Source organism: Lepidochelys kempii, chromosome 1 (genome assembly GCF_965140285.1).
Source record: "Lepidochelys kempii isolate rLepKem1 chromosome 1, rLepKem1.hap1, whole genome shotgun sequence".
Classification (NCBI taxonomy): Eukaryota; Metazoa; Chordata; order Testudines; family Cheloniidae; genus Lepidochelys; species Lepidochelys kempii.
The window spans coordinates 327,027,298-327,051,808 of record NC_136380.1 but is presented as its reverse complement, the minus strand read 5'-3'; the positions used below and the strand labels follow the sequence as shown (position 1 = coordinate 327,051,808).

General features: G+C 41.7%; 1 protein-coding gene across 4 annotated transcripts in view; it reads left to right on the top strand.

Moving 5' to 3' along the window:
• KMT2E (lysine methyltransferase 2E (inactive)) overlaps nucleotides 1–24,511 on the top strand; it is a 119,006-nt gene that overhangs the window by 69,264 nt on the left and 25,231 nt on the right. For all 4 annotated transcript variants that reach the window (XM_073328500.2, XM_073328501.2, XM_073328502.2 and 1 more), the window contains 2 exons: nucleotides 13,610–13,774; nucleotides 14,837–15,145. In XM_073328500.2, coding sequence (XP_073184601.1) covers nucleotides 13,610–13,774; nucleotides 14,837–15,145 — 474 coding nt within the window. The remainder of the gene's footprint in view (nucleotides 1–13,609; nucleotides 13,775–14,836; nucleotides 15,146–24,511) is intronic.

The following is a 24,511-nucleotide window of genomic DNA, read 5'->3' as shown; positions in this document are numbered from 1 at the left end:
CTGGTTGAATTTGAATACTATTTCAAATGCTAAGGACACAGATTTGTTTACAGAAAGCAAAAAGAAAAATAAAGTTGGGATTGATACTAAAACTAGTACTCTGTGTGTGTGTTTAAACTAATACATAGATTTATAGTTTATTGTGCAATTTAGGTACACAATCACATGTTTAATCTTTGTTTCATGTTTTTAACGTTTGTGTTATAAAACGACTCTACCTTGAGAGGATGTAGGAACTGGTAGGCACACTGAAGAGTTAATAGGGGCAGGAATTGGCAGGTTTGTCACTCAGGATATTTGTATGAATTTGCAATCATAACTTCACACCACTGGGACTACATAACCCTAAAGGCAGGATTCCATACTTCACATCTCCCCTGAGCCAAAGTTGAATAGCCGATGGTGGCATAGTGTTAGGAGTGTTGCAGTTTTCCATAAAGGGGCATATTTTTGGAGTTTAATGTACCACCCTGCACACCGTACACAAACCATATCATTTGAAAGCTTATTTTATGTGAGGTATGATGTGCATCTGTCAAGTGGTGCTATAAACCTGTAGGAGAGGTGAAACAGTGGTACTACAAATGAGAAAGTGTCATCCTTCTTCGATTGATTGCAATGAGATGTACACGCTGCGTGCACGATCGTCGGAAGGTTTTTCCCTGGCAGTAACCATTGGGTCGGCTGTGGAGCCCCTTGGAGTGGCGCTTTCATGGCCGTGTATATAGATCCCTTCTGACCGCCAGTGATGGTCATTGCAGCAGCTCCTCTCTTGTGTTAGCAAACAATTCCCTAGTGCACTCTCCTTTTCTCCCTGTAAATAGTTTATATCTTTATCACTAACTAAAGCTTTCAGTTAGCTAAGTTTTAGTTGGGGGTTCTTCTCTCCCCGCCCCTGCCCCCCCTTTGTTCCCATCCTGGGGAACAACACATGCCTCTGTCTCAGGGCTTCAAGCTGTGTGGGTCCTGCCTGAAGCCTATGCTGAAGGGAGACCCACACGATTTATGTCTAACATGTTTCGGAGAGGGACATCAGTCCGGTAGGTGTAAAATCTGCAGGGGTATTAAGCCCAGAACTCAGAAGGAGTGGGACTTGCGCTTAAAACTCCTTTTAATGGAGTCAGCTCTTCAACCCCAACTGCCCCATGCCGTGTCTGACCCAGCACCAGGCGCTTCTGTGCACAGTGAGCTGGCCTCGGTACAGGAAGCCTCAGCACCAAGGAAGGACTCATCCAAACGGCCACAGCACCGCCATTCCCCAGCACTAAGGACCAGCTCTAGTGTGAGGCACCACTTGCAGTCGCCGCTGCCACACAAGAAGAAGAAAGTTGACAGGGGATGCTCCCTCTTACGACAGCAGAGCAGGCTGACACCAGTGGGGTGCGTCCTGCGTTGGAACACCCAGCCTCGAGTCTGCCTAGACTGGTGCCATAGACTTTGGCTTCTTGGGGTGGTCTGTTGAGTATGGCCACAGTGAACCCCCTAGTGTGGGAAGATTTGGAGGAGGACTTGGATGCTCCCTCCATGCCGGACGCATTTGAGGTGGCCAAGGAGTTGATTGTCATGATGGTGCAGTTATCACTACACATCAGCGTCAGGAAGCTTGCCAGACATTTCATGCCCCATCTTCAGGGCAAATGTGTATCGGTGTTGACAGACAACACCACAGCGATGTTCTATATAAACAAACAGGGTGGGTCTCACTCCTCTCCCCATGTGCCAGGAAACCTCAGGTTGTGGGACTTCTGCATCGCCCACTCGATACAGTTGCAGGTGTCTTATTTGTCAGGTGCACAAAATGAACAGGCCAATCACCTCAGTAGATCTTTCCATGGCAATGGATGGTCTCTCTGACCGGACGTTGTCAGCAGTATCTTCCTGAGGTGGGCATCTCCAGACCAGTTTGCGACACAAGGCAACAGGAAGTGCCAGCAGTTCTGCTCCTTCCTGAATCACAGCTCCGGTCAATCATGGATGCCTTTCTTCTCTTGTGGATGGCACCCCTGCTGTATGCATTCCTGCTGTTCCCTCTCATCCATAAGGTCCTCCTCAAGATCCAGCGGGACAAGGCTTCGCTGATTTTCATAGTGCCGGCATGGTCCTGCCAACACTGGTTCTCCATGCTGTTGAACCTCTTGGTGGACACACCGATGACCTTGCCCATGATTCCAAACCTCATCACGCAGGACCATGGCTGCCTTCAGCACCCCAACCTGGAGTCTTCACCTCACTGCATGGAAAATCCATGGCTAAATCCGTTAGAGCTGCAGTGCTCTGATTTGGTTAGGGAAGTTCTCCTTGGCAGTAGAAAGCCCTGCACTCATGCCACTTATCTAGCCAAGTGGAAAAGGTTCTCTATTTGGTTCACACAGAAGGGCACCCCTCTGCTGCAATCCTCAGTCCCCTTTATAGTGGACTATTTACTTAAAGTGGCAAGGGCCGGCAGTCTCGTCAGTCAAGGTGCACGTGGCAGCTATTAGCTATTTCCGCTTTCCACCTGTTCCCAGTGGAACGGTCAGTATTTGTTAATCCCATGGTTGGATGCTTCCTTAAAGGGCTAGACAGATTGTACCCCCAGGTGCGGCAACCTGTGCTTCCATGAGACATTAACCTGGTCCTCTCAAGGCTCATGGGGACCCCTTTTGAACATCTAGCAACTTGTTAGCTGCTTTACCTCTCTTAGAAAGTGGCGTTTCTCATGGCTATAACATCAGCCAGAAGAGTGTCTGAGCTCAAAGCTTTAACAGCTGAGCCCCTTTATACAGTGTTTTATAAGGGCAAGGTATAATTGCAGCTGCTCTCAGCTTTTCTCCCTAAGGTTGTTTCACAATTTCATGCAAATCAGGACATCTCTTTACCAGTGTTCTTCCCGAAGCCACATGCTCATGACAGGGAACACAGGCTCCATTCCTTAAATGTTGGACAGGCACTGGCTTTTTACATTGAGCCGACAAAGCCATTTAGAAAGTCGATGGAACTCTTCATCGCCATTGCTGAGAGAATGAAAGGACTGACAGACTCATCCCAACAAATCTCATCTTGGATCATGGCCTGTATCAGGAAGTGGTATGACCTGGCAAAGATACCAGCCTCTGCATTGATGGCGCACTCCATGAGAGTGAAAGCTTCGTCTGCAGCATTCCTGGTGCAGGTCCCCATTCAGGATCTCTGCAGGGCAGCGACATGGTCATCTATTCATACCTTTACATCATACTATGCCATCACACAGCAGGCTAGAGATGATGCCGCGTTTGGTAGAGCAGTACTTTAATCTGCAACTCGGTGAATTCCAACCCGTCCTCCAGGGGACTGCTTGGGAGTCACCTACTTGGAATTGACAACGAGCAATCGCTCGAAGAAGAAAAACCAGTTATCTGCCTTTTGTAACTGTTGTTCTTCGAGATGTGTTGCTCGTGTCCATTCCAAGACCCACCCGCCTCCCCTCTGTCAGAGTATCCAGCAAGAAGGAACTGAAGAGGCAGCAAGTCGGCAGGGACTTGTATATACAGCCATGAAGGTACCACTCCAGGGGGCTCCATAGCCCCGAAGGGTACTGCTAGGGAAAAACCTTCCGAAGGTGTGTGCGCTGTTGTGCACAATTGATTTGGAATGTACATGAGCAGCACATCTCGAACAACAGTTTCGAAAGGCAAATAACTGTTTTTTTGTTGCACGGTTCCAGAAATGCTCTAACACGACTCTGACTACAGTTTTTACTGTTCAAGTTAATTTAAGCACCTTAATATGGTGTGTGTTGGTGTTTAATACATTTAAACAACAATGTATTAAAATTAGAGCTGTCAACTGATTCAAAAAATTAACCGTGTGATTAATTGTGCTGTTAAACTATAATAGAATACCATTTAATTTAAATATTTTTGAATGTTTTCTACATTTTCAAATATATTGATTTCAGTTACATCACAGAATACCAAGTGTACAGTGCTCACTTTATATTTATTACAAATATTTGCACTGTAAAAAATAAAAGAAATAGTATTTTTCAATTCGCCTAATACAAGTACTGTAGTGCAATCTCTTTATCATGAAAGTTGAACTTACAAATGTAGAATTATGTACAAAAAAACCCTGCATCCAGAAGTAAAACAATGTAAAACTTTAGAGCCTACAAGTCCACTCAGTCCTACTTCAGCCAATCGCTTAGACAAACAGGTTTGGTTACAATTTGCAAGAGATAATGCTGCCTGCTTCTTGTTTACAGTGTCATCTGAAAGTGAGAACAGGCTTTCACATAGCACTGCTGTAGACGACGTTACAAGATATTTACGTGCGGATGTGCTAAAGATTCATATGTCCCTTCTGCTTCAACCGACATTACAGAGGACATGCATGCATGCTGATGATGGGTTCTGCTTGATAACGATCCAGAGCAGAGCTGACTGATGCATGTTTATTTTCATCATCTGAGTCGGATGCCATCAGCAGAAGGTTGATTTTCTTTTTTGGTGGTTCAGGTTCTGTAGTTTCTGCATCAAAGTGTTGCTCTTTTAAGACTTCTGAAAGCATGCTCCACACCTTGTCTCTCTCAGATTTTGGATGGCACTTCAGATTCTTAAATCTTGGGTCAAGTGCTGTAGCTATTTTTAGAAATCTCATGTTGGTACCTTCTTTGCGTTTTGTCAAATCTGCAGTGAAAGTGTTTTTAAAACGAACACGTGCTGGGTCATCATCCAAGACTGCTATAATATGAAATATATGGCAGAATGTGGCTAAAACAGAACAGGAGACATACAATGCTTCCCAAAGGAGTTCAGTCACGCATTTATTTAACACTTCTTTACGATTATCATCAGCATGGAAGCATGTCCTCTGGAATGGTGGCCAAAACATGAAGGCACATACAGATCTTTAGCATATCTGGCACATAAATACCTTGCAATGCCAGCTACAAAAGTGCCATGTGAATGCATGTTCTCACTTTCAGGTGACATTGTAAATGAGAAGCAGGCAGCATTATCTCCTGTAAATGTAAACAAACTTGTTTGCCTTAGCGATTGGCTGAAGAAGAAGTTGGACTGAGTGGACTTGTAGGCTCTAAAGTTTTACATTGTTTTGTTTTTGAGTGCAGTTATATACCAAAAAAAGTTCTACATTTGTAAGTTACACTTTCACGATAAAGAGATTGCACTACAGTACTTGTCTGAGGTGAATTAAAAAATACTATTTTTGTTTATCATTTTTACAGTGCAAATATTTATAATAAAGAATAATATAAAGTGAGCACTGAACACTTTGTATTCTGTGTTGTAATCAAAATCAATATATTTGAAAATGTAGAAAAACATCCAAAATATTTAATAAATTTCAGTTGGTATTCTGTTGCTTAACAGTGCAATTAATCACTATTAATTTTTTAATCATGATTAATTTTTTTGAGTTAATTGTGTTTAACTGTGATTAATCAACAGCCCTAATTAAAACATTTTTATTGGTTTATTGGTTTATTCACAGGCAAGTATTTTTTTCAGAAATGATGAAGCTGTTAGCCTGTGGCAAAAATGGCGAATATCAATATTTTGCAGTATATTAACATTAAATGTTTTCACATCTTATTCTCAATTTCCAGAATATTTTACAATTGATTATACTAGTTTTCTATATTTTCTATTGAAGTTTGCTGACCAGATCAGTTTCACACTGAAGATTGTGCACCATTAGTAGTAGATTACGTGCTCATACTTTGCACTGCATAGTGAGTAGATACAAATTTACGTGAAATCCTAATGTAATGCTTCTCCACTTGTAAGCCTTTGTACATACAATGTAGCACCTCGTCTTATTGGTAGAAGGATTTAATTTGTAATTGCCTGTGCAAGCAATACTAGCCTTTGAAATATTCTAGAAACTCGTTTTTTAATTCAGTGACACTTATGCACAAGTCAGTAATAGTTCTAGATGACAATACATAGCTTCGTCTTATGAATATGCAAAAGCTGTGAAAGAAAAGTGGCCTAACAAGAAGTAGTGGAGACAAAGTCCACAAACAAGTTTTTGCCTCTGTACTGAAGACGGACGAAGACCATGATACAGCTCTTACCAGCCATGTCATCAAAAGTATGACAAACCTATTTGGGTGCAAATCACATCCAGTGGACTTTTATCCAACTACATACTTGAGTGCATGTAACATCAGAGTCTACTGAAAATAGCAGATGTTGGTGAAAAACAAATGGGGACATTTGTGAGAGGTGCACTTGATTCTGATGGGACGCATAGCTTCATCAGCCCAGTCAAAAAATCTGGCATCAGAACATGTGCTGACATAACCAAGAAGATCAAATTTAAGACTGGAAAGGGAGGGACAATCACAGCATCTATCAGTCCTGAAATTGTTTTCCACAGAGCCCTGTCCTTAGCAAGATGGAGAGATGATGCTTCAGTGGCAGCTGTTCTTCACCCAATAAGACCTATGCCTGTGTCGTTCTTCCATGCTGGTGGAACAATGACAATGAGAAAAATGGACACAGCTGAAATAGAGCATCAGATGGAATATCAAGCTGAAAGACTCCATGAGCTAAGACCATGCAGTAAAGAAACCAGAGTATACTCCTGGGGGAGTTCTGCGCACAAATTTTCCGGTCTTTATTCACCCTTCATTTTGAAGTAGTAATTGACTGTAAAAACAGCACTGTGAGGCTCTATTTGTTTTGTTTCATTACTTTCTAAATTAAATTTGCTTAGTCTGCAAGGACTAAACAATTATTTTTAGCTGCCAGCACAATAAAAGGAAGACTGTTTTTCTGGCTCATCTACTCAATTAATATTGTATGTAGTAAAGATCTTTTGGTTTGAATTCTGCCATCAGGTACACCTGTGCAACTCAGGTTTTTTTATAAGGCTATATGAGTAGGGCTCTACCAAATTCCACGGCCATGAAAAATGCGTCACAGACCGTGAAATCTCGTCTCCCCCTGTGAAATCTCTGGTCTTTTGTGTGCTTTTACCTTATACTATAGAGATTTCACAGGGAAGACCAGTGTTTCTTAAATTGGGGGTCCTGACCCAAAAAGGAGTTGCATGGGGGTCAAAATTATTTTAGGGGGCTGCAGTATTGCCACCTTTACTTCTGCGCTGCCTTCAGTGGAGGCAGGAGAGTGGCAGGTAGTGGCCAGGCGGCCAGCTCTGAAGGCAGTTCCCCACCAGCAACAGCACAGAAGTAAGAGTGGCAATACCATACCATGCCATCCCTGCTTCTGTGCTGCTGGTGGCAGCGGCTCTGCCTTCAGAGCTGGGCTCCCGGCCAGCAGCTGCCACTCTCCAGTTGGCCAGATCTGAAGGCAGCGCCACTGCCAGCTGCAGCGCAGAAGTAAGGGTAGCAGCACCACAACCCCCTTACAGTAACCTTGCAAACCCGCCCCCTCACCCCCTTTTTGGGTCAGGATCCCTTCAATTACAACACCATGAAATTTCAGATTTAAATAGCTGAAATCATGACATTTACTATTTTAAAAAATTCTATGACTGTGAAAATGACCAAAATGGACCATGAATTTGGTAGGGCCCTACATATGAGTATAACTGAAATCAGAACTTTCCCTACAGTTAAAATTGTAAGTTCTGTGGATTCATGAGCAAGCTGTGTCTGCTCTTCAATGCTAATAAGTCAACCTTGGTATTTAAACAAATTTTATCCTGAACATCTACAGGGAACAGATCTATTGTGTAAAGAGGTGCCATGTTTACACACTCTCTCTGCTGGGAGCTACCAATGTGAAGTGGACTCCTCATCTCCTTAGTACTTTTAGTGTGATAGAATTGTGTGGCAGGGTGCATTATCTCTTGACATGCATAATCTCCTTTTTTAACTATTTTGATGGGTTTATGATAATCTCAAGTGTAATATAAGCTTTTGTACACCAAATTGTTAAACTATATTATAGTTTTGGCTTTAATTATGTTGAGCCTGAATGTTTGTCTGCTTCAGAACTGGGTATCTCAGTGCATTAATGCAGACGTTAAGGACCTGAGTTTCTAATATGAGAGAGACTGATCCCTTGAAGTATAATACGTAGTTTAAATATATCTGTCAGAGGGTCCTTTGTTAATCATTAGTCGTAGCAGTGTTACTGTAGCACTTATGAGCCCCAGTCATGGACCCAGGACCCTATTGTGCTAGGTGTGATACAAACACAGAACAAAGACTATCCCTGCTGCAGAGAACTTAGTCGAAATATAAGATAGAGACCACAGATGAATGCAGTACAAACCTGGGGAGTACAAGGAAACAGTGAGACATTATTGGTCATCCGTGAAAGGCAATGATCTCAGCACGCCACAGCCTAACTGTTATCCAGTTTTTTGTAGGCATCACGGAAGAGGAGGGTAATGAGGTAGCTTTGCAGATGTTTTACAGGGAGCTCCTCCCAAGCATGAGGGTCAGCATGGCAGAAAGCACCAAGGAGCATGTTTGAAAATGTAAGAAGTAGAGGCAGGAGATGAGGTCGTTTAAAAATTTAGTATTACACCTGGCAATTATAGTCACTGTCTCTTGCGACTGACATCAGGAACTTGGGTTTATCTCCCACCTGAGTCACCTTAACTTCTCTAATGCTTGTGGACTTATTCTCCTTTTATTTAGCTAACGTGTCTTTGTGAATGGCCCCTTTACTAGGTTTTTTGCATCATTTTCTCTATGTGAACTGCTTTCTTCCTGCAGGTCCAGTTTTGGCACCTTCAGTGATATGAGACTGGTTGATCCCCTAAGGCCAATTTTTGTGGTTTTAAAATCACATTTTGTTTTTATAATAATTTCTCTCTGCTATGTTGCTGTGCAGAAAACCCATGTAAATGGCATACACTCCATTTCATTGTGTTCCAAATACTATAAATGTACAAAATAAACAATACCAGATTTTCTCTAATATTTAAAGAAACTTTAGTTTTAACATATGACAGTAATAGGTAAACATTCAGATGAAAGTTGACTCTGTCTTTAACAAGACTGACATTTAAAATTGTCTTGGTTAGGGGTCAGTCAGCACCCCACTAATGTTTTTGGAGGCCCTTCATTCTTCTGAACTCTTTGAGGCTGTCTGTAGACAAAACTGTTAACCCTGAAAACATGATCAGAGTGTAATCTTCACCACCATAGCAGCAAGAAACTTTTTTTTTTAAACGAAGGCTTAGGAACTGGAACATAATTCTGCAGCAAGGAGTGGAGCCACAGAATTACAGAATACACACACAGTTGCTTATGAGGAAAGACTGAATTAATTCATGCGTATCTCAGTTAAATGCTGTGGGGTAATGGGTGAAACAGCTCTGTCCAAAATATTTTATTGAAAACACATAGGGCTACAAATATGAAAAGAAAAATATCCTGAACATCAGGAAATGCTTCCTAAAGATATGGATAAACATGCACAGTATGCTTTGAGGGAAAATTATAGTGACCCATTGCTTTAAGACATTTACCTATATTGGACAAAACATTAGAAAATGTACTATGGAGAGTAATTCTACATTAGCGTGGGCATAGTGGATAAGTTGATCATATGGGTCTCTTTCCATCACTAACTTCTGCCATTACGGGGAAAATTTGAAGAAATGGGGACTTCGTACCTCATCACTCCCCTCAGCTAGACTTTTTTGTTAAGCCCCTGAAAGTCAAATTTAAATGACTGATCCACCTTCCACAACTTGAAATACCTACTTAAATTGGATTATTAGTATCCTACCAGATTTTTACTAACACAGCAATGCAAAATTAGAACATGCATTTGAAAGTATTATTATAACCTGTTAATTTTCAGTGTTGCATTATGACATTTGTTAGTAGTCAGTAGTTAGCCTTTTGATTTTCTACTCATATTTGCCAAAATGAGGATTATAAAATATGGATTATGAGGTCTAGTCTCAAACTGTTGCTGTTTTTAGCTGGGGAGAAGTAAATAACTTTAGTGCAATTGAATATTTTTATTATGGAGAGAAAAAAATTCCTTCATAAACTTCTAGTGAGTGCCATGATGTTACCTTGCCTTTGACTAGGGTAATTAGATAAGTGACATTCTACAAAGGTAATTTTGCTCTGTAGATTGAATACCAGATGTATTAAGAGAGGATGAGAGCATCTCTCTTAAATCCTTTCAGATTAAAAGAAGGAAGAGATAAAAGGCAATTAAGTCAGTCTAACTCTAAATTAATGAGGGGAAGACTTGTGGATTATGTTCTATACTGCCTAAATGTAATTTTGTGTTAACAAGTATTTATTGTGTTGTGCTGGAAAACCACTTTCTTTAGGGTATGACAGAATAGGAATGGTTTACTGTTGCATATCTTCCCCTTTCCCAAAAAAACTAAGTGATTATATAATAATTCATATTTGATCTATCATTTCTTCTTAAAAATATTAAATTTCTGTCAGTCACAGATTTTGAAATGTGTATTCTTTGTCTAACATATACATTATATCATCAGGTGCTCAATCTTTGCATGGTAAGTTTTATGCAAGTGAACACCATTTGACACTGAATTCTGTTTAAATAGCAACCAAAGAGCTGTGTTTAGCGGTGTTTCAGGTTGCAACAGGATATGCTCCATCATCCCATAACCATAAACAAATTTTAAGATGGTAAGGGAAAAGATTTTTGCATTTCTTTCCACCTTCATATTGCCTGCAAAGCTATGGATAAGGTACTACAACACTCCATTAGGTTTTCATTTCCATCCCCAATTGATATAAAAAAGCAATATGTAACCCAACTTTATTGAACTTGCATTTTAATACAAAACTTTTAAGATCTCATATGCTTTATAGCAACACATCAGCACATCTGACTGTCTCATATCACATGCATTTGGGAAGTTATTCTGCCTTAATACTGCTGAGGCAATTGTTAAAGTTTTGTGTTAGAGTCCAAACTTGATGAAGTTGCACTATACGGTGGTGTATGGGGAAGGATTCTCTCTCTCTCTCTCTCTCTCTCTCTTTTTTGTTTTACAATTTTTGTCAAGATTGATGTGGCAGATTTGTCATCAAATGAAATACAGCAGATTTGCCTTAGCACACATTTTCCATTATGGCTAAAAAATTCTGAAATATAGACAACCAAAATTTTGAACAATATTCTATGTCAATTCATTATTCATCAAACCACCATGAAAAAATGCAAGTAGTAACCACGTTTATATTTATTTTGGTTTTGCCATTTCAATTAGATTTGTACAGAATAAAAGTTTAAAGCTCCTATTAAAGCTGAACTCTGTATAGCAACTTTAACTATGCTGCAGATAGTGGTGCATAATAATCCTGCACAATGAGAATAGAATTAAGTCTAAACTACAACTCCATCATCATAATTGCAAATAATATAAAGCTTTACCTTCAGATATAGTAACTCCTCACTTAATGTCATCCCGGTTAATGTTGTTTCGTTGCTGATCAATTAGAGAATATGCTCGTTCAAAGTTGTGCAGTGCTCCCTTATAATGTTGATTGGCAGCTGCCTGCTTTGTCCGCTGCTTGCAGAAAGAACAGCTCATTGGAACTAGCTGGTAGGGGCTTGGAACGAGGGTGGACCGGCAGCTCCCCTAAGTTCCATGTGCTGCAGCTGCCCAGCTGGCTATCAATTGCCAGTCAGTTCCCCCACTGCCATGTGCTGCTCCTGCCTTCAGCCTTGGAGCTGCTCCCAGGAACCTCCTGCTTGCTGTGCGGGGGGAGGGGGAAAAAAGAATGCTAATGTCAAGGTGTCCCCCTCGCCCCACTCCTTTGCCCCATCTCCATGGGGGTGAGGAGGGGGGGGGGGAAGGGGAAGAAAGCGGAGGAGCTTGCTGGCGGCAGCTGCTGTCTCAACTTGTTGATCTACTTAAAAAGGCAGTGTACTTAGAGTGGAGTCAGGGCAATGCCCATGTCTGTCTGTGTCTCTCTCTCACACTCACACACACTGTGTGTCTCTATCTCTCTGCCATGCTGTGTCTCCTCCTTCCACGAGGGCTGAGCCAAGTGCTAGTTCATCATTTTAGCAGTAAGGCATTCCATGGGAAATATCTTACCCTCTGACTCTACCACCTCAACCAAGCTTCAAAATCATAATTGCTGTGTACAGTATTAAATTGTTTAAAACTTACACTGTGTGTGTGTGTGTAAATATAGTCTTTTGTCTGGTGAAAAATTTTTTCCTGGAACCTAACCCCCCCACTATTTACATTAATTCTTATGGGGAAATTGGATTTGGTTAATATCGTTTAGCTTAAAGTAGCATTTTTGGGAGCATAACTACAACGTTAAGTGAGGAGTTACTGTATTAGTAAAACAGGTGCAGAGCTGGAGCTTTATTTTGCCCATTTGTTTCACTGTTAGGAGCAGCATAGTTAATTGTAAGTGCCCCCTTTCTTTAACATAAAACGTATTTCTCTATTGTGCCCAGTCTTTACTGGAACAAGATTAAAGTTAGTAGTAGTAAGAAAAATACCTTGCCATAGGTATGTATGGCCCTTCACAGAAAATGGAAAGACAGGTCCCTGACTCAGAGCTTTTAATCTAAAGATCTGATCCTGTAACTTGTGCATTTACATAAATGGAGCTCTCCGTGAGTGCAAGGGGTCTGTCATGCACAAGGATCAAGACCTGAATTACTCCTGTATTCATAGTGAGAATCTAGTTGCTTTATATGGCAATGTTGGTATATTAACCTAAGGGCACCTATTTTGACACATACCATATATACTCGTTCATAAGCCGAATATTTTTGGTAAAAAAGGGACGCATCAAAGAGTGGGGGTCGACTTATAAATGGATCTACACCAAAATTTGATGATTTAAAACTCTATGAAATCATTGAATTGAATATCTAATACATTGTTGTTTTGTTTACCTGGAGCGTCTGCAGGCATGGAGCCCCTCAGTTCGCTGTGGCTGTGGTTCGCTGTTCCCAGCCAATGGGAGCTGCAAGGCTCCGTGCCTGTGAACACTCCAGGTAAACAAAACGTCCCGACCTGCCAGCGACTTACCCTGACGGGCCGGGAGCCAAAGTTTGCCAACCCCTGAAATATAGGGTCGGCTTATGAAAGGGTCATACAGTTTTTACTATTTTTACCTATCCATCTTTGGGAGTTGGCTTATTAACGAATGAGTATATATGGGATATTCTTTTAAATTAAAAAAATAAAATACTACTTTGGCATATGTAATGTTGAAAAACTCCATTTATTTGTATTGTTCCTGATAAGTAATGTTCATTTTCCTCTGGCCATCAGTTTTGCAGTATTCCCATTGTGAAATTGACTTGGAGCAACATACAAATAATAGCCAGAGGGCTTGAGACCTGGAGCTACATGCTATTTTTACATTTCTAGTATAACTGATTACTGGTAAATGCTTATGTTTAGTATGCTATTGGTTCTAGTCCAGAACAGGAAATCCTACTTTGTGTATGATGGGGCTGGTAAGAATTCAAATGTTGTTCAAATACTATCTCATGATACTAACAGTCATTTTCTCTGAGCTTTGGCTGAATCTGACCTGAACATGAACACATTATATGTATATCACTGAATGTTTTTTTAAGCCCCTTCTTAAAAATCAAATCTTGTGCATTTTGTATCTAAAACTGATGTTCGATATCTGATAAATCTTTATTATATGCTTCAGACAAGAGAAGAACGGAAAATGGAAGCTATTCTGCAAGCTTTTGCCAGACTAGAAAAAAGAGAAAAAAGAAGAGAACAAGCTTTGGAAAGAATCAGCACGGCTAAAACGGAGGTTAAATCAGAATGCAAGGAAGCACAGATTATCAGTGACACAGAGTTTATTCAGGTAGCTATCTGTAACTTAAAACAAGTACTAAATATTACCTTGTTAAAGACTGTTTGGAATTCAAAATAGATTTTTAGTCTAAAACTTTTGAAATCTTAATTCCATGTTTTGTCTTTTGGATTTGACTTCAAATTTTAGTAAAATTTTAACAGAGCTTTGACATGACATGGTATATTTTTTAATCTTTCAAGAACAGATAAATTAGTATAACCATTCATAGCAGTTAAATTAAGAGAGTTTTATATACACACACAGGTTCCCTGGACACTGCATTAGCTAGTATTTAGAGTTCAGGAGTGAGAGTCAGATTGCACTCTAATCCTAACTCCAAGAGTTTTGTAAGGCTTAGTTTGTTATGTCTGATACACGTGGTGATCTTCAAAGAGAAAGTATATAAATATATTATGCATGTCATTGTAAATGCTTAGATTTTAAGTAAGAATAACTTTGTCAGGTATACTTAAAATAACAATTCAATAAATTAAAACCATGCTGTTTGTAACAGCCATGGTTAAAAGCATTAATCAGCAGTGGGAAATACTTTCCTTGCTGAATAGTACTGCATTCTCTGTATTAAATATTTTGCCTTTCTTTACTATGCAGATACTGTAACAGAGACAAGGAAAAGTCCAAAATATTCATTTAACATATTTAAGAGCATTATTTATGTCGCACCAAAGGTGTGCTGGGGCACTGCAGACAAACAAGGGAACAAGGTCCTTGCCCTGAAAGAGATTTATGATATAAATAAATTAATTATAGACCAGTCTAGTTAGAAACTATCATAAAATTCAGCAGAGGAATTACCAAGTCAGTTAGACCAGTAGTTTTTCCTCTCCAGATTCCTGCTCGACAGTGGGGCTAATGGCTGATATTTCACATAAACATACAGGAATCCCCATGCACATGTTTGTATCTTGAGAGGGTACAGGCATTAAATATTTCCGTTGTAAAGCCAGAAACTGGGTTTATAGTCTTTCAAACCTCTAAGAATGAGGGAATCAGTCTTGTTTTATTCTTAGGCATGTATGTAACTACTTTAACTGCTATATCTTGCACCAGGAATCAGCAAAAGAGGAAACTGCCACCAAGCCAACCCCTGCCAAAGTTAATAGAGCTAAACAAAGAAAAAGTTTCTCTCGGAGCAGAACACATATTGGACAGCAGCGTAGACGACACAGAACTGTCAGCACGTGTTCAGATATCCAGCCGTCTTCTCCGGATGTGGAAGTTGCTTCACAACAGAATGAAACTGAGAACACTGCACTTGCAGCTGAGCCTGAAACAGAAACTAGTATTGCAGAAATAGTTACTGAAACAGAAGCTCCAGCACTTAATAAATGCCCTGCTAAGTATCCTAAAACAAAGAAGGTATGTCTGTCTATAAAAAGGAATATCTATAAAAAACGGAACTTTAAGGAAAAACAAAAAAATTTTAAAAAACTTTATAGAAAGATACATACTACACCAAAATTTGTGCTTAATGTGATGCATGCTATGCAACTCCTTGACTTTACTGACAGGAACGCCATTATAGATTTTGGCATGTCACTGTTGGTAATCTAAGGGACTAAAATATTTGTTGTAGAATTCCAATAATTTGGTTACAGCTGATAAAATACATTCTTCTTCAAATGCTTGCTCATGTCTATTCCGTTCTAGGGGTGCATGTGCTGACGTGCACTGTTGTCAGAGATTTTTGCCTTAGCGGTATCCTTAGGGTTGGCAGTGGCGCCCCCTTGAGTTCTGTGCTCATGCGTCGGTATATCAGGCACCGCTGACACTCTGCCCTCTTAGTTCCTTCTTACTGCCTGTCGTGGTTAGTGGAACCGCATCCCGGATGCTGTGGGGCTCCTCGGTCACAGATGCCACATTCCCGGTCACTGCCATCTCAATGTGGATTGCCTAGAGCAAGATGCCACTCATCCTCCCGCAGATAGTCTTATAGGCGCAGGTCCTGGTCTCCCGAATTGTGGAAGTTCTCCCAATCGTGTCTCCAGTCCCCCCAGCACTGGCCCCTCGATACCAGCTTTGATCATCTCTCTCTGGGCACTGGTCCCTGTCAGTGATGCCCAGCAAGCAGACCCAGGTCTCAGCGGCCCCACCGTGGTCACAGGAAGGGGATTCCTCCGGCACGGAAGCCCAGTTCAGCCCCTTGCCTAGTCAGCATGAGTGCGAATGGGCACTCAAGGCTGTGTCGACATGGACTGAACCAACTTGGCAGCATGGCCAGTGGCAGGTGAAATGGCCTTATTGGGGCACATGGGGAATGCCGGTTGTGGTGATGCCCACTTCTCACCACTCATTGGCACTGCCTTGGAGCAGCAGCTTGCACCACCGATAGCACGCTCATTGGTTGGAGCAGAGGGAATAGTGCCCACCCCTAAGCCTCCTTCCCCCACAGGGGAAGATGCCCCAGAACCTCCCCCAGCAGTGCAATCATCGTCCTCATCCCTGGATGAGGTGATTGCGGGACCCTCAAGGACAAGCCCGCCAGATGATTTCAAAGAAATCAGGCCCTGCTGCGTCAGGTGGCCGAGAAGTTGGGCCTGGAGGCAGAGGAAATGGCTGAACAGATGGACTCCTTGTTTAACGTCCTGTCAGCCTCCACCCCTACTCCTCTCGCACTACTGGTGCACAACGGAGTCCTTAAGATTGCCAAGGGTCTCTGGCAACCTCTGTCCTCCCACTTCAAAGAGGGCTGAAAAGAAGTTTTGTCCCAGCCAAGGGGTTAGAGTACCTCTATACCCGCCCTCCCTAGGCTTGCTGATGGTCTCTGCGGCCAATAAAAGAGACGAATGGGCATACCAGTTTGACTCGCAAAAATAAAGACGCCAAACAGTGGGATCTGTTTGGGAGAAAGATTTATTCGACGGCTAGTTTGCAGTTCTGGGTGGTGAACCATCAGGCCCTCTTGGGCGGTTACAAATTTAACTTATGGGACTCCTTTCATAGGTTCAGAGAGTCCCTTCCACAGGAGTTGACCCAAGAATTTGGACCCTGGTGGACCTGTGGCTGCCAGGTGCTCCCTCCAGATGGTGTGGGACACGGCAGCCAGGGTGGTTGTGTCGGCGGTGGTGATTAGGCGCAGCTCCTGGCTTCAGACTGAAGGTCTCTTTCCAGGAAATTCAGACCTCCATCCAAGACTTCCTGTTTGATGTGAACAGTCTCTTTTAAGATCAGATTGATGCAAGGCTGCATGGGCTGAAGGACAACAGGGCCACCCTTTGCTTGCTGGGAACGCACGCACCGCAGTGAGGAGGCGGTTCTGGCCGCCCCTGTGCCTAAGCCTTGGCAGTTCTGGCCACCGTTGCCCCGCTCACCTGCGCAGCCTGGTCCGGCAAAACACTATGGGTGGCCGGAAGTGCTCATTTTGAGGGTGCGGTTGAGAGTAATGCCCCATTCACCATCCAGGATCCACCCTGCTCTTTCCTCAACCGCTTGTGTTCCTTCCATTTGGCCTGATCCCAAGTCACCTTGCACCGTTGGGTGCTGTACATAGTGTCTCACGGTTACACCCTGCAATTTTTGGCCGCCCCTCCCTCCCTCCCACCCTTACTCTTCTGGGACCCATCTCACCAGCGACTCTTTGTTCAGGAGGTTGCGAACCTCCTGCGCCTGGCTGCAGTGGAGGAGGTCCCTCGGTACATGAGGGGAAAGGGATTCTACTCCTGCTACTTCCAATTCCTGAAGGTAAAAGGGGGCCTCAGGCCTCTTCTGGACGTACGACACATCAACAAGGCTCTCAAAAGTTGAAGTTTCGCATGGTCTCCCTGGCCTCCATCATCCCCTCCCTGGAACTGGGAGACTGGTATGCTCCCCTTGCTTTGAAGGACACCAATTTCCACATCTGCATATTCCAAGGTCACGGGCATTTCCTCCGGTTTATAGTGGGCAAACACCATTTCCAATTTATGGCGCTCCCCTTTGGCCTCTCCTCAGCCCAAGGGTTTTTACCAAATGTGTGGGGCTGGTGGCTGCTTACCTCAGACGCCGAGGGGTCCAGGTCTTCCCATACATTGACAACTGGCTCATCAAAGGCAGGTCCCAGAACCAAGTGCAGAGACACCTTGATCTGGTGTGTTCCACCTGCCATGTTGATAAACGAGAAAAAAATCCACCTTAAAACTGGTCCAATGCATAGAGTTAATTGGAGCGGTTCTCGACTCCACGCAAGCCCAGAGCCTTCCTCCCGGAGGTGCATTTTCAGACCATGTCTGATCTGATCTCCCATGTGAGAAGCTGCCCGCTCACCACAGCTCACACCGGTCTGCGGTTGTTGGGCCACATGGCCGCTGGTATCTATGTGGTCAGTCACACCCGGCTCCACCTCCGTTCTCTGCAAGCATGGCTGGCATCAGTCTACAGCCCCAACTGACACGATCTAGACTGGATGGTCAGGGTGCCAGATCAAATCCTGTTGTCCCTCGATTGGTGGTTGGACACTGGATCGGTGTTGCAGGGAGTCCCCTCTGTGACCCTGGTCTCTGATGCTTCAGACTGGGGCTGGGGAGCCCACCTGGGCGAACTGAGCACCCAGGGCCGATGGGTGTGGGATGATCTGGCCCTTCACATCATCAGGGAGCTCAGAGCAGTTCGCCTGGCCTGCCAGGCCTTCTTGCCCGACCTGAGAGGCAAGGTGGTGCAAGTCCTCATGGACAGTACCGCCGCAATGTGTTACATCAACAGACAGGGCAGAGCCAAGTCGTCAGCCCTCTGCCAAGAAGCTCTCAACCTTTGGCACTTCTCTGTGCAGCATGCCATTCATCTGGTAGCCGGATACCTGCCTGGCACCAAGAATGTGCTAACAGATTGCCTCAGCAGAACCTTCTCGTCTCGCTACAAGTCGTCGCTCCATCTGGAGGCGGCCAGTATGATCGTCTGAAAGTGGGGAATTCCCCAGGGGAACTTCGCATCCCCCCAGAACAGAAAATGTCATGTTATGTTCGCTCGAGGGTGTGGACAGGGGTTCCCTGTCAGATGCTTTTCTACTTCTGTGGTCGGGGCCCTGATGTACGCCTTCCCGCCAGTGTCGTTGATCTACAGAGTCCTAGTGAAAATCAAGCAGGACAGGGCAAGGGTTATCCTGATAGCTCCTGAGTGGTGTTGCCAGCAGTGGTTCGGCATGCCGCTGGACCTTTTAGTAGCCTAGCCACTGCAACTCCCTCTCTGGCCAGACCTGCTGTCTTAGAATCACGGCAGTCTCCTGCACCAGAACCTAAAGGCACTGTACTTGACAGTGTGGCTGCTGCGTGGCTAACTGTGGATGAGCAGGCATGCTCGACCTGAATGCAACTGATCTTGTTGGGTAGCAGAAAGCCCTCCACCAGAGTGACCTATCAGGAAAAGTGGAAAAGGTTTACGTGCTGGGCCTTGGATCGGTGTTTCTGGGCCAAACAGGCCTCCCTGCAGGTGATCCTGGACTATCTCCTGCACCTCAAACTCCAAGGATTCACTGTTGTCAGTCAGGGTCCACCTGGCTGCTATTTCAGGTTTCCACCCTCCATTCCAAGGCAGGTCAATCTTCGCTCATGACCTGAAGGCCTGATTCCTGAAAGGTCTGGAGCGTCTTTACCCGCACGTCTGAGATCCGGTCCCTCCCTGGGATTTGAACCTTGTGCTGTCGAGGCTCGTGGGACTGCCGTTTGAGCCTCTGGCTTCCTGTTCTCTTCTCCTTCTCTTCTGAAAGGTGGCATTCCTGATGGCAATTACATCCACCTGCAGAGTATCAGAGCTCAGGGTGCTTATGTCGGAGCCACCCTATATAGTGTTCTACAAGGATAAAATCCAGTTGCAGCCGCACCCAGCATTTCTGCACATGATAGTTTCCCAGTTTCATATCAGCTAAGACGTTTTCTTATTGGTCTTCTTTTCAAAGCCCCATAGTTCCAAAGAGAGCACAGGTTACACGCCCTGGATGTCTGGAGGGCACTGGCCTTTTATATCTACAGGACACGGCCTTTCCGTAAGTTAATGCAACTGTTCTTTGCTGTGGCAGACAGGAAGAAAGGTCATCCAGTGTCTGCTCAGAGGATCACAATCTGCATCTGATACTACTACGAGCTCCCGAGTGTGCCTCCACCGATGATTAGTCAAGTGCGCCTTGATTAGAGTGCAAGCATCATCAGTGGCCGCCTTGGTTCATGTGCAGATCCAAGAGATCTGTAGAGCTGCTACCTGGTCGTCTGTCCACATGTTTACATCCCATTATGTGCTGACCCAGCAGGCCCGGGACGATGCTGGCTTCAGAAGAACAGTGCTGCAAGCTGCAAAACGTGAACTACAAGCCCACCTCCATTGTCACTGCTTGTGAGTCACTTAGAATGGAATTGACATGAGCAAGCACTCGAAGAAGAAAAAACGGTTACCTACCTTTCGTAACTGTTCTTTGAGATGTGTTGCTCATGTCCATTCCATTACCTGCCCTTTCGCCCCTCTGTTGGTCACTGGTAAGAAGGAACCAAGAGGGCATAGGGTCGGCGGTGCCCATATACCAACGCATGAGTGCAGGACTCAAGAGGGCGCCACTACTGACCCTACGGACACTGCTATGGCAAAAGTCTCTGCCTACTGCGCACGTGGGCGCATGCACACCTTGAATGGAATGAACATGAGCAACACATCATGAGAATACGAACATCTTACGAACGGTAGGTAACCATTTTTTCTTTGGATTTACAAAACTTCTGAAGTACATTTTGCAGAATAATTCTGGAGTTCGTGTTTGCTAATCAAATTTCTTTGCCCATGCAAATATTACGTATACAAAATCTGTTAAAAGAAAGTTACTTAGATTGCAAAGTCAAGCAATCAAAGTTTAATAAATAAAAAGATGTATTTTATGTTCTGCTTTGTGATAAGATTTAACTTGTTTTTAACTTTAACTGTTTGTGCCAGGATGTTTCAATTTATTTGTTTCTTCTTTTGCTGAGAAGGCTGGCTTTCAAGTTGGCTAAATTTAAAAGATCTCAAGAAAAATTAAACAATTGAAAGTACTAAGAATAGTGTTCAAAGGAACTTCCATTTTTTATGTAACATGTTACATATAACCTGTAAAGATATCCTACAGCACTAATTAAAACAGCTTTCAAAATATCTTGCACTGTGAAAGATGATAATTCTCTAAACAACTTGTGCAGCATGTTCAAAATTTAAAGAAAGTATTCTTTATAATTAAGCCTCTTCGTTTTCAGTTTAAACCAATTTTTACTGAAAAATTCCCAGGTTTTACAGAAAGTATTATTCAGCTTTTATTGATTTTCACTTTTGTATCATTCAAATATATAAAAATAACTTGTTTTATTAGGAAAATACGATACATTAGTCTGTGTGTATATATGCAAAGCTGCCTGTTAAAATAAGGCTATGCATTAGTGTAGAAGATACACACAATAAACACAGGGCACACACTCGAACTCTGAAGTGCATGCGCATCTGAATATACTGATGAATCTCATGCCCACCATGTATACATTTCAAGCTGTTAGCAGATAACAGTTTAAAAATTTGACACACTAAAATGGGAGGAAAATGAAAATCTGTATCAGAATACATTTGAGAACACAAGGAAGCATTCAATTTTTTTTTTAAAGGGAGAAAAGGATGAAGTTGAGTGTATGCGCTGCAAGTGGTGTGGCCCAATTATTAAATGTAAATATTTATAGGCTAATAGTTCTAAGTCTACAACAGTAAACTGTTTATTCAAATGAAAAGTTTTATTTGGGGATTAGAGAGAAATTGTTTTCTTAAACTCAGAGGTGGCATTATGTTTTGAGTTCTGTTTTAGTTTTGCAGCAGATCATATAGATGAATAATGGAATTCAAAGTATTCATCTACTGAATACTTTTTTCTCCATGTCTTTCTGTCCACCAAAATAAACCCCAGTATTTACAGAGAAAAATTACTAGTTTTTTGTACTGATTTTCACCTGTTTTTATTGTTGTGGTAACAAACACTGATAAATTCCTGGGAAAAATTAAATAAAATAAAAACTGAAAACGAAGAACCCTATTTTTAATATAAATGTGGAAGAAAATAGTGCTAGACCAGTTTCAGTATTTTGACACCATTAGTAAACAACTCCAAAAATTCAGTTAACTTGCATTATTTAATAAGGTATCTTTTTACCCTTCCACACATCACGAAACCAAAGCATAGCAATGAAGCAGTATATCCTAAACCCCCAGGGATATTTTTGCTTTGCTTACTGCAGATGCCTACCTTTTAAATCACCTTTTAGCTCCTATTGTGAAGGAAAGCTAGAAGCTGTTTCTTATCTTCTCTGTTTGTGACCCAAAGCTTAAAGGAGTAAAAGACACCTGAGAAGTCTGAAGAAAAATCAATGACTGAAACTAGAGTCCATTTGCCACTCCATAATATTCTAGATGTCCTTTCTCAGATTCCTTTATTGTGTCATTGTGGGAAGCGTGGATACAAATTTTGGATTTTTCTTACTTAAATTGTGTTTTTATTTAAATTAAATAGACTTGCCTGTTTTAAAAAAATAACTGTTTAAAATAAATTTAAAATTGACAACCTATGGTAAACCCTAATTGTAGTATAATTTGCTAAAATCCTTTAAATAAAAAATATGCCACAACAATAAGCCCTCCTCAAATTTTAGTAAGTTAAAGGGTACTTTTTAAATTTTATATATCTATATATAATATAAATTAGGGAGAAAACACATCTTTAACTTTTGAGGTCAACTCAAGCATTTATAAATATGTTGCCGTGTCCTGTACTGCATTACGTACCTCTCTTTTCAGTCTTTAAAATGGAGATAAGATTGGATATTTACAATTTTCAAAATGTAAGTACTTCCAGTTTCTGTTGTTCAAAGAAGTTTTTGCCCTAACTACTTTCGGTTTCAGTTTAGCTAACAGATGAAAGAATATTTTCTTCATGTGGATGGAGTAGTTCATTCAAAGTTGAAAAATAGATTGGAAGTTGAAAAAGCAGGAAAGCTTATTTTCCTTTTCCAATAAGTAAATAAAAAACAGGTGGGAGAAGATAAGATCTACTAATTCTAAAATTTAAAGAACATGGGTCCAAATTTTCAAAGCTACTTAGGTGGCTAAAGATGCAACAGTTAGGTGCCATGTAGGATTTTCAAATGTCCCCAGCAAGCGCCAGTGGCAACCAGAGACAATTAATGCTCCCATTGTTTCATAAATCAGTTAGTTAGTTTATCAAAACTTGTTTTGTAATTAGAACTTTTTTTCTAATGTATTCAGTACATTTAAGGAATTTTCAGCTAATAAGAACAATTTTTAAATGCTGTATTGTACACTTTTAATTGAATTCCAGTTTCTATCCAGATGCAGTTTGACATAAATCCCGAGAAAAAGATTATCATCTAGTAAATAAGAAATGTGCCATTTGTCATGTTCCAATATAAAAATGTGTAAACATTAAGAATTTGAATAATGCATGTTAAATTATGTAATTGCTTATATAAACACGTGTAGATATAGTGTATCTTGGTTAGCAAAAAGGAATACCATATTAGTGCAATGTCTATATTTGTTTGCAAAGCAACATGTTTTAGTGGTTATCCCATCCAATGAGAAGGAACATTTCTTTAGCAAAATAAAATACAAATGTAAAACAAGATTAAAATCAGTGTTTTAAATTAAGGTTTTCTACATGCTGATTTAAATAATGATTAAAATAGGTGACTTGATTCTTGGGGGATCAGAGACTTTGATTTTGATTTAAAAAGGCATTTTGGTGTAAGTCTAAATGACAGGATAGCTAAAATGCTGGTGGGTGGTCAACACTAGCATTTCTCCCCATATCAACCGTTCTAGTGTATTAGTAGTGGTAGAAAATTTTAGGTGAAAAAGTGTAGTTTAGGCATAGCCCATTGAGGGCTGTAACAGTGACATATTGTACCATACTGGGGAATGAGAAGCAAAAATCCTACATGACTGAACATAAGAATGGCCATACTAGATCAGACCAAAGGTCCATCTAGCCCAGTATCATATCTTCTGACAGTGGCGAATGCCAGGTGCCCCAGAGGGAATGAACAGAACAGGTAGATCCATTCCCAGCTTCTGGAAAACAGAGGCTAGGGACACCATCCCTGCCCATCCTGGCTAAAAGCCATTGATGGACCTATCCTCTATGAATTTATCTAGTTCTTTTTTGAAAACAGTTTTTATTGCAAGCATATACTTAAGCATTCTGATTAGTTGTTGGGCCACCCAGTTATTAAAGCGAGTTGGAAAATTTGTCGATTTTTTAAAAATAAAAATGACTTTTCAATTAAATGGACATGTTTAAACATGTTTTTTCAAGTATTGACTTTCTGACAAAAAGTTTTTAGCAAAGTGAAAGTTTGGTTTTGTCAGTTTTTTGGGGGTGGGATAATTTCCCAACCATCTCTATCAATGCTTTTTCACTAATTCATTTCAAGCTTGGTGTAACAGCCTCTGCAGATACTGCTCTCAAGCAATGTTTTGAAGTAAAGAGATTTTACCATTTTTTGGAGGGAGTAGCTTTCTCTACTATGGTTTACCACTTTACAGACTTAGAGATACAGGTTGGAGTACAAAATGCAACACTTTTGGAAGTTATTGAAAAGAGTGATATACATATTGGAATTCAGCCTTCTTGCTTCCGGTGATTGGAGCTAAATCCCCTTGTAGGACTTAGGGTTTTTTGCAATTCTATATATGTGGAGAAGCCACTTTGGAGAAAGTGCCATTAGTGGTGTATTTCAACTTTTA